Consider the following 11,362-nt stretch of genomic DNA (forward strand, 5'->3'; position numbering starts at 1 on the left):
AATTTGTGCCGCCTTTTTTCGAACTTCACAATAAAACTTTTTCAGAAATTCGGCAGCTTCATTCTTGCTGTTTCCATTAAAAAGTTATCAAAGTTGGATTCGAACTTGTGGACTAGGAATTCCGACAATATTCTTTCAGCAACTTTCACCATATTTTTCGTATTGCTGCTGTCCCGATTCTCCATTATGTTTTCAATTTCTTCGTCATTGTATGAAGCAAACCTAGCACTTCCTTCCATGATTGCGATGCAGATGGCAGATGATAACACTTGAATGTTAATTTCAATTTCCCGCAATGCAGATTTGCGATGCAGGTGACAATATTTGAATGTTAATTTCAATTTGTCGCAATGCGGATTTAACTCGGTCAATTTCGTTTCTGTCGAATGCTAACCGAGTACTGTCGTACAAATTCTCCGAAACTACGGATTAAAACGAATGCAAGTTAAGATACAGTTAACCCCGCCCATACTGTGACGTAAGCGGTCCAACATCTCACTCAGCGGTCCAACAAAACATTAGAAATGTTATACTTTTTTCGTATAGATTTGTATAGGAACAAATATTCAAAGGTATAACAAAAGTAAATATTTGTTGTAGTCTGGAATGTTTCCACTGTAATGCCAATATTCATGCATCTTTTTTTCTGCACAAATTTGATTATTAAACATACACGATTTTACATCTTGTCAATTGTTTCTATACTTTAAATTCTTTTTTCTTATTTTTTTCCTTTTCTTGTTCTGCAATGTCTGTGTTTTAGATTTAACAGAGTGAATAAGAGATGAAATGCTGTCTGAATCTGGCTTCCCTGATTTCCCAGAGTGTCCAATATTGTCACTCTCTGATTTCCGTTTTTGTCCGCTGACAATTTTCTGGGTCTCTCCTGACGTCCTTCTCTTAAGTTTCTGTCAAATACTTGTATACAAATTCTTTAATAATATCTCTTATTTTTTTTCCTCTTCTTGTTCTGAAATGTCTGTGTTTTAGATTTAAGAGAGTGAATAAGTGATGATATGCTGTCTGAATCTGGCTTCCAAGATTTCCCCGAGTGGCCAGTGTTAATATTGTCACTCGATCTCTGATTTCCGTTTTTGTACGCTGACAGTTTTCTGGGTTTTTCCTGACGTTCTTCTCTTCATTTTTAGCTCACCTGAGCCGAAGGCTCAAGTGAGCTTTTCTGATCAAAATTTGTCCGTTGTCTGTCGTCGTCGTCGTTGTTGTCGTTGTTGTCGTCGTTGTTGTCGTTAACTTTTCACATTTTCGACTTTTTCTTAAGAACCACTTGGCCAATTTCATTCAAACTTGGCACAAAGTATCCTTAAGATTCAAGTCTGTTCAAATGAAGGGCCATGCCCTTTTTCAAGGGGAGATAATTAAGAAATAGTGAAAATTTGATGGTATGTTTTAAAAATCTTCTTCTCAAGAACCACTGTGCCAGGAAAGATGAAACTTATATGGAAGCATCCTCAGGTAGTGTAAATTCAAGTTTGTTCAAATCATGACCCCCGGGGGTAGGGTGTGGCCACAACGGCCGATCAAAGTTTTACATAGAAATAAATAGGAAAATTCTTTAAAAATCTTCTTCTCAAGAACCACTGTGCCAAGAAAGATGAAACTTATAGGGAAGCATCCTCAGGTAGTGTAAATTCAAATTTGTTCAAATCATGACCCCCGGGGGTAGGGTGTGGCCACAATGGCCGATCAAAGTTTTACATAGGAGTATATAGGAAAAATCTTTAAAAATCTTCTTCTGAAGAACCACTGGAACAGGAAAGATGAAACTCATTTGGAATCATCCTCAGATAGTGTAGATTCAAATTTGTGCAATGATGACCCCGGGGGTAGGGTGAGGCCAAAATGGCCGATCAAATTAAAGTTTTACATAGGAATATATAGAAAAAAACTTCTTCTCACGATCCATAGGCACAGGAAAGATGGAACTCATGTGGAATCATCCTCAGGTTGTGTACATTCAAGTTTGTTCAAATCATGACCCCTGGGGCTAGGGTGGGGCCATAATGGCCGATCAATGTTTCATATAGGAATATATAGGAAAAATCTTTAAAAATCTTCTTCACAAGAACCCCTAGGCCAGGAAAGGTGAAACTCATGTGGAATCATCCTCAGGTAGTGTAGATTCAAGTTTGTTCAAATCATGACCCCGGGGCTAGGGTGGGGCCATAATGGCCGTTAAAAGTTTTACATAGGAATATATAGGGAAACCTTTTAAAATCTCCTTATCAAGTACTTCAAAGCCATGATTAGTAATATTTATATGGAATCATCCTCAGGTAGTGTAGATTCTAGTTCGTTCAAATCATGATACCATTGGGGTTAAAATTCAAGCCCCCCTCCCCCCCAATGCTACTAAACTTTCAGTTCTGATCTGATATGTGCTTTTTCTTAGCTGATGTGCTCAGGTGAGCGCTGTGGCCCCTGGGCCTCTTGTTTCTTCAGTGATGGAATCCATTGATTTAGTCTTTTTAAATTCTGGCGCCGATGGATCAATGTTGTAGAGGTGGGAATCAAAAATGGCGGTAAATCTATCGTTCTTCACATTTATCTGAAATTGATAAATTACCTCTGAAAATTATTTAGAATTGATTATTGATTTATAAAAAATTATTTGAAATTAATAACTTTCAAATCATTTTTCTGTTCGGGTTTTATTTTAATTGTTTCCATGATTTGAGGAAACCCATTAATCCATTGCCTCCATATTTGATTAATTTTTTAATCAAAACAACATAACACTTCTTTTACATTAAATTCAAATCTACTTAAAATTACACTTTTCCTTAAACCATAAAAAAATGACCCCACGAAACTAAAATAAGTGATTTTACTGTAATTACCCAAAATATTTCTCTCAAATATATTTATTATTCTTAACTTTATCTTTAAAAAAAATGTATGAAGTAAAGAATATCCATGCAGGATTTTACGCAAAACATATTTAGAAAACTGAAAAAATACTGGTATTAAAAATATATAGTAATATACATGGATATACCTGAAAATTTCCCTCTGGTTTTTGATTCCCAGATAATTTCTTCTTTTTGTTGGAGTCTTTCATGATTGACTTCAGATTGAAATGTTTTCTGTTGTCAGTTTCTTCATCCATCATTAGAAGTTCCGGATCACCCTATGGTAAAATTACATTACACATGTACACTGGTAAAAATTTAAGCCTATGTATACTTTTAATGTAAACTTTTGCAGAAAATTTGAGGCTGGTTATTGTTCAAAGCTAGCCGGTATTGATCTGCTCATTAGTTTTTGATTGTCTTCGAACATTTAAAAAAGTTTTGACAAGTCAGTTTAAAAATTAATTCTTTTTTTTTTGTCACATTGTAAATTCAAAATAACACTTTGTTCCTGTTACTAACCCCTTCCTTCTTTACAACAATATATAAAACCTGAAAAAACATTTAATGTAAACTAACTTTTATTTGCGTGCGAAAGATATTTCGCGAGGTTTGCAAGAGCCTCGTCATCGCGAATATTTCTCGCCGTTAACTAGTCCTTAAAAACTCACTGTCCTTACACACACCAGCTTGTAGATCATCATCACTGTCCTCCCCCACACCATCTACTAGATCATCATCACTCCAAACCAGCCTCCATCCTCCTCCAAACCAGCTGGTAGATCGTCATCACTGTCCTCCCCCACATCAGCTGGTAGATCATCATCACTGTCCTCCCTCACACCAGCTGGTAGATCATCATCACTGTCTTCCCCCACACAAGCTGGTAGATTGTCATCACTGTCCTCCAACACACCAGCTGGTAGATTGTCATCACTGTCCTCCCCCACACCAGCTGGTAGATCATCATCACTGTCCTCACCCACATCAGCTGGTAGATCATCATCACTGTCTTCCATCACACCAGCTGGTAGATCATCATCACTGTCCTTCCCCATATCAGCTGGTAGATTGTCAGCACTGTCCTCCCCCACATCAGCTGGTATATCATCATCACTGTCTTTTCCACACATCAGCTGGTATATCATCATCACTGTCTTCCCTCACACCAGCTGGTAGATTGTCATCACTGTCCTTCCCACATCAGCTGGTAGATCATCATCACTGTCCTCCCCTACACCAGCTGGTAGATCATCATCACTGTCCTTCTTCACATACCTGCTGTAAGATCATTATCACTGTCCTCCTCCACACCAGCTGGTAGATCATCATTACTCCAAACCAGCCTCCATCCTCCTCCAAACCAGCTGTTAGATCGTCATCACTGTCCTCCCACACATCAGCTGGTAGATCATCATCACTGTCCTCCATCACACATCAGCTGATAGATCGTCATTACTGTCCTCCCCCACACACCAGCTGGTAGATCATCATCACTGTCCTCCATCACACATCAGCTGATAGATCGTCATTACTGTCCTCCTCCACACCAACTGATAGATCGTCATCACTGTCCTCCTCCAGACCAGTTTGTAGGTCATCATCACTGTCTTCCCCCACACACCAGCTGGCAGATCATCATCACTGCCCTGCCTCACACCTGCTGTTAGATCATTATCGCTGTCCTCCTCCACACCAGCTGGTAGATCGTCATCACTGAAAGCTACCCTGTCCTCGGGTTCTTTACCATTCGTCATCTGGTCAACATCAATAATCCGAGTTATCATTGGTTGGTAGGGTATCTCAAGATAATAACTTGAAGATTTACACTGTTAATTTAAACAGGACAAACATCTTTAATACTTGCAATACAGAGTTCTTTTATATGGTATTTACTTTCATTAGAACCGAAATCGCCTATAGATTTCCTTTTCTGTCTCAGTAATCTACTGTTCTGTTCCTTTTTTCCCCGTTCTCCCCTACTTTTAAGCTCATTGAGCCATAAGCTCAAGTGAGCTTTTTCTGATCAATTTGTCCATTGCCTGTCGCCATCGTTGAAATAAGATACAAGTTCATGTTCACAATTGTTATACACATGTTTTGGTGATCCCAGCTGACAAAACAGGTAAAAAACACCGTCTTTGGAAATAATCTTACTTTTACTTTTAAAAAAACAATTTATATTAAAAATATGTTTAAATTGTACATTTATGTTTGTTGAAAAGCCTTTCGGTGACCTTGATTGGTAAATAAAGAATTTTGTACATGGATCATTGATTGGTAAATAAAATAACTTGTACATGTATCATTGATTGGTAATTAAAATATTTTTTATCTTGTACATGTATTTTTGATACATGTAGTTCCCTTTCAAAGAAAACCCCGAAATTGTTCAAAATCGTATGTTAAAGAGCATATATGACCAAATCCAATAGCAATATTGTTTGGTTCGTTCTAGAAAATCGTACGATAAATTTTAGTATGAAGTTACTGAACTGTTCGCAGGGTGTATGACAGTTATAAGAGCACAAAGTCTACTGATATCTAACTGCCCTTAGCTTTCAGTTGAGGATAAACCCAGGTAGATAACCAAGATATACCCGTGTTTCACCTGATCAAATTACATACAGCCACCATTACCAAAACAAGGTAAATCATTAAATTATATGTAGAAATCTTATATATTTTTTAAATACAATAACTGTTATTTGTTAAGCATTGAATTCATATTTTTGGATGTCTTCGGTCCTATAACACACTTGGCCGTGCCGACAAATTGAATAATGCGCTTTAGCGCGGTATGATAATTTGTTGGTAACCGCCAGGTGTGTTACAGGACCGACGACATCCAAAAATATGAATTCAATACTTATATTTACAGTCTTTAATTTTTCCTCTTCATAATTGTTTATTTCGGTAATCTTTGATGTGAATTTAGCCCCCTTCAAAACTGGTGTGCTTTATAGACGTAAGAGCCGTTCGTGACGTTTGTGACGTCGAAAAGTTAAATAACGCAAAAGAACATTGCGAGAAAAAAAGTGACAAATTAATTTTAAATGCACATTTGTTGTATTTTAACGTCATTTCAACAAGGCTATTTTTTTTAAATTAAATTGTTTCACACAATGTACATTTCGGTGTTCGTAAAGTATTGAAAATGCATATAATTCCTACTGTGTATTCTAACGCGCAGTGACAAGGTTTCACGTGTGTTATAGAGATTTAAACTCATGGATTTCTGATGGATTTCATAAAGAAAATTACACTGAATGTAAATATTTTATGTTAAACAGTCGGAATACTTGAAATTTTTTCATATAGCTGTAACTGCATGATTAATCTTTTTGTTTTGGAATGTCAAATACAATGTAGGATATTTTGAGGACTTGCCGGCGACGAATTGAGAAAGGGGGAGGGGCAACAAATCAGGCAAATAAAAATAAACCTAAATAGAAAGTTCTTGGAGAGTGGGGGGTTTGAACTTTCTCTTCCTTTTTGATAAACCGTTATCGTTTTTTAAAACCCTGTAACTTACAAATGTTCGACCTTCCACATGTTACAGCAACAAAACGTGAGTGACTAATTAACAACCTGTACCAACATGCAAGTTTACTATGAAGGATATGGAGATAACGATCAGTATTCAATATCAAAGCCCAATAAAGCAATACAAATCAGGAGCAGATCAAACACATACCTCCAAAACATCAGAGGTGGGATCAGGTGGAGTGCCATGGAGGAGTGAGCATCCCCTGCTGACCGGTCACACCCGTCTAGTGCTCATTGTCATGATCGGGAAATATAAAAATCCGTCGTCAGTTCAATGAATAAATGGACTAACAATACTCAGTAACGATGAAAAAAAGGTCACCCAGCATTTGATTAAATGATAAATTGTATTTGCTGATAAGAACATTGTATCGACCACATTTGACACTGAAAGTTCTGAAATTCTGTGAATAATAAACCTGAAATAAAACATTTCACTAAAATAAAACAAAAACTAAAAATTCTATAAAAAAATATTTATGATATCAATACCCCCATCTGGATATTTGACATCTACATTATAAGTGGTGCTGTATTGAAATCTAAAATAAACTGTGGATGTAATGAGCCACCTTAAATGAAACTGCTGATATTCTTGTTTCATCAAATTGTTTGTCAATAATTTAGCTAGTTTTGGAAATTGTTCATACGTAGAGCATGATCGTGCATACCGAATCAACTGAGATATACGTATCAACTCCGTATGCAGGTAATGAAGGTAATTGCTGCATAAGTAAGGGAAGTTGACGATAGAAAACTTAAAGTCATCCCGCTTATCATAGAGCGTGGTTGTTAGATTACCATTAACGTCTTTTACAAGTAATATATCCAAATATGAAACAGGTGTTGCAGGTTTCTTTAATCTCAAGTATACCAAAATTATGGCAAGATATATCTTATAAACATATATAGGAAAGGAAATTACAATTGTTAATTGACAATACGTCGTCGATATATCTAAATGTCGAGTTGAAGGCCACAGCAAGTGTTTTCTCCTTTTCATGCAAAAGAATTTGCACAAATTCTGCTTTATATGAATACAAAAATAGGTCAGCTAATGATAAAGCACAATTACTATATATAGCAATAGAAAATAACAAAAAAAAAACTTGAATGGTCGCAAGCCCGCTCCCCCCATCCCGTCCCATTTTGTGCGTGAGTGTATGTATATATGGTCGCCACCATTACTTAAAGAGGGTTTTTTTGTATACCGGTATCACAGACTTTGTGCGTGTGAACGTGTACTCATTATCTTCCGTAGACCATGAATTCTTCGACATTCTACATAAATAAGTTTTTTATGACACTTTTTTTTTTACAAACTAATTATTATAGTTAAAAATTTTCAAGTTGAACAAAAATGTAGACTGTTATAGAATTTACATTGACTGATAATAAATATATTTAATATGAAACATATACTGTAGATCACTAAATTTTTGCGACACCTGACCTTATTTTCGCGATATAGTCATTGACTCTTTATTAGCGAGACAAAATTTTCACGAATTGTTGTTTTTTCTCTATATAACGGTAAGGAATACTTTTAATTTAAATTTTCGCGAGCTCATTGTCTCGCGTAATTACGCGAAAATAAAGTTCTCGCGAATAAAACGTGATTTACAGTACGTGACGTTTATATCGTGAAAAAAATTTATTCTGAAAAATAAAATAATTTATCATCAATTTTACTGTAATTTAATTGGTCGATTTCAGGGCAGTAATTCCTAACAATGGACCCCCGTACCAGTGCCCAGGACGTGATGCGATGTGACCTGTGTGAGACCGCTGTGGTACAGATGCACTGTGATACGTGTCTTGTCAACCTGTGTACAGCTTGCGTAGGAAAACATATGATCTCTGATGAATCCAAAGACCACAAAGTTGTCAAATTTCAGGCCAGGAAATCAACTCTTTTTTATCCTAGATGTAAAATTCACGCGAATAACAGTTGTGAATTGCATTGTAGGGAATGCGATATTCCGATTTGCTCCGCTTGTATTGTCTCCAAAAAACATAAAGATCATGATGTCCACTTTCTAAAAGACATCGTTTCCAAGAAGAGGGCAGACATCCAGATTGAAATTCATGAATTGGAGGAATCCATCTATCCAACTTACCAGGACATAGCAGATGATATACAAAATACACTAAGTCAAATAGACATGAAATATGAAAAACTCTCAACAGCCATTACAAAACATGGAGAGGACTTGCACAGAGAAATTGACGAACTTGTCAAGAAACTTAAAGCTGAAGTGGATGAGATGAAAAAGAAAGACAATGAAACTCTAAAGACACATTTATCAAACATACAGACATGCACCACGAAGATAAATGATGATATTATTTCTCTATACATATTAATAGATTCTACAGATATTTTTGAAGTGTTAAACTTCCAATTAGACCAGAAGAAATACAGGAAACTTCCGTCTAAATTAAACGTAACAATGGCAACATTTTCATTCCCTTCTGTACAGAAACAGATCTCTAATGTGTGTGGAAAAATTATTCCGACAACAATAACAGCCGATGAGCATGGTTACAGCATAAGAACTGTTACAGCACATGGTTTGTTACATGTAGAAGCTGCATTGTCTCCTTTACCAGAGAAGAGAACAGAAGTTGGATCCTCTCCTCTAGTCAAACAGCTGCTTCATGAACCAGAGACTGTCACCATCATAGACACTGAGTATGGAGGGCTTTACAATGTGGCCTGTCTGAGTGATGAAGAAATCTGGACAAGTGGAGGTGACAACACCATGAAACTCTACAGCATCAATCACGGATCACTACTCAAGTCAATCACAACCAAGTCAAGACACGAGCCATACGACATAGCAGTTACAAAAAGTGAAGATCTTGTTTATACTGATTATTGGGATAGAAGTGTGAACATTGTGAAGAATGAGAAAATAGAGGAGATGTTCACACTACAGAACTGGAAACCTTGCGGTGTTTGTGGTACCTTCTCTGGTGATTTCCTGGTTATCTTGAACAATGATGATAACAAACAATCAACGGTTGTCCGTTTCTCTAGCTCCACAGAGAAACAAATCATTCAGTTTGATGATAAGGGTAAACCTCTCTATTCATTTGGTAGTTACATAACAGAGAACAGAAACCTGGATATCTGTGTGTCTGACTATGGAGCTAGAGCAGTAGTTGTGGTCAATCATGCAGGGAAACTAAGATTCAGGTACACTGGACGTATTCCTGCTCCAAAAAACAAACCATTCTATCCACTAGGAATCATATCAGACAGTCAGAGTCACATCCTCACAGCTGATTTAGAGAATTACTGTGTCCACATCATAGACCAGGATGGACAGTTCCTCCGTTACTTAGACTGCGGACTGAGTAAACCCCATGGATTGTGTACAGATACAAATGACGGTCTGTTTGTTGCTCAGATTAAAAACGGACAAATGAAGAAAATCATATATCTGAAGTGATTTCTAAATATTTCTAAAGTAGTCAACAAATTTTAAAGATAAATAGAATAAACATATGAATATAACTAAATTAATTACGTATTCTTATACTATAGATTTGTCTCAAGCTCAACCCTGACTTTTAATTTCAGATTACAGATTATAATGATATATTGCTTTGCTAAGTGTATGCATTTTTTTTTTTAATAAAAGATTTTATTTCAAATACATGCATAGTTTCATATTTGAGGCATCACCTCCGCAGAGGCCCTCATCATATACCTCTCCTGGGGTGCCAGGGGCTCCCTGGATCGGTAACAAATTTTATACATGTATAATAGGTAAATCAAGAAATAATTTTGTTAAATAAATATATCAGGCATAAACTTATGTAATATAGTGTATGATTTTAGTAGAAAGTAACTACCGTATATCTGGAAATTTTTGCTGTAGATAAATTTTTAGCAAATTTGCGAGTTCATTGCATTCGCAAAAATATTTTTCTTAAAAATAAAATACCAATAAGAAAATGTACACAAAGCAGAGGTCATTCGCAAAATTTTGAAACGTAAAAATTAATCAACAGCATTTTGACCCAAATTCGCAAAATAAAATCGACGTAAAAATTTCCAGATTTACGGTATTATAAATATAGTTGGTATCAATGACATCATGATTATACAATTCAATAGACGATAGTTAGCTGCTTCAAAAATATGCAGCAGTGACATCATGTTTATAAAACCAGTATAAGGTTATAGTAGAATATATATAATTTTTACAAACAGAATAGTTGACAGTAATATCATGCGGCAGGACTTGCTTTTACAGTTCACCTTCACAGTCCATATTGTCCTGCCACATGTATGTACATGCAGAGGGCCAGCTCACCCTCTAGTACATATATAATTGATACATTTAATATACATATTATTATAAGTTTTGTGACAACAGTTCAAAAATGTTAAAATCTGAATTTATACATTTTGTCTTTTTAATAGTAAAATACAACTGCATCAGCGCGTTTCTTAAAAAGCGACACACTCCTTCATATGTAACCTGGTCTTTAACAATTCTACATTTCATTTTATATTTGTAAATCTTACACGCCAAGAATGACAATGTATTATCTAAAATAAAAGTGCATTTGTTGTTGAAAATAATAAAGCCTATAACAATCATTTTCCATGTTATATCTATCTTTATTAGTTGAGAAATTTTACTCCAGATTGGCTTTATCAAGTAACATTCGAAAATCAAATGTTTGATATTTTCTTGTGTATCGCAGAAATCACAGTTGCCACTGTTGTTTTTATCCCACTTACTAACGGATAGATTTGTAGTCAACAGATTATGTAGTAGCTTATAACTAAATTCTGATACAGATTTATCAAATAATGAGCGAACTTTATTTTCATATATAGTATCGAAATGACTCTTATCTATTTGGAATTCTCTACACCAGATATTTTCCATGATTGGCTTGTGTGATTTCTTTTTTATTAA

General features: G+C 35.7%; 2 protein-coding genes across 2 annotated transcripts; one reads left to right on the forward strand and one right to left on the reverse strand.

Annotated features, from left to right (window-relative positions):
* Nucleotides 1-3,598: 3,598 nt before the first annotated feature.
* On the reverse strand, nucleotides 3,599-4,301 carry LOC134242900 (serine-aspartate repeat-containing protein C-like). Its single transcript, XM_062725103.1, has 2 exons — nucleotides 4,149-4,301; nucleotides 3,599-4,006 (listed from the first exon to the last, which is right to left on the reverse strand). Exons 1-2 carry the CDS (start codon nucleotides 4,299-4,301, stop codon nucleotides 3,599-3,601), a joined length of 561 nt encoding a protein of 186 aa, XP_062581087.1.
* A 4,571-nt stretch (nucleotides 4,302-8,872) lies between these two features.
* Nucleotides 8,873-9,877, forward strand: LOC134242901 (uncharacterized). Its single transcript, XM_062725104.1, has one exon. The coding sequence runs from the start codon at nucleotides 8,873-8,875 to the stop codon at nucleotides 9,875-9,877; it is 1,005 nt and encodes a 334-aa protein (XP_062581088.1).
* The last annotated feature ends 1,485 nt before the right edge of the window (nucleotides 9,878-11,362 follow it).

This window comes from Saccostrea cucullata, unplaced genomic scaffold (genome assembly GCF_032062105.1).
Source record: "Saccostrea cucullata isolate Sc308-1 unplaced genomic scaffold, CSIRO_AGI_Scuc_v1 ctg4195, whole genome shotgun sequence".
NCBI lineage: Eukaryota > Metazoa > Mollusca > Bivalvia > Ostreida > Ostreidae > Saccostrea > Saccostrea cuccullata.

What these genes read in the sequence shown, in the direction of transcription:
- LOC134242900 (XM_062725103.1), bottom strand. Translation starts at nt 4,301, where the DNA reads ATGGAGGACAGTGATGATGATCTACCAGCTGATGTGTGGGAGGACAGT. An exon ending in TGATAATGATCTTACAGCAG is followed by an intron (nt 4,007 to 4,148) that starts GTATGTGAAGAA and finishes ATGATATACCAG; the next exon opens with CTGATGTGTGGAAAAGACAG.
- LOC134242901 (XM_062725104.1), top strand. Translation starts at nt 8,873, where the DNA reads ATGGCAACATTTTCATTCCCTTCTGTACAGAAACAGATCTCTAATGTG.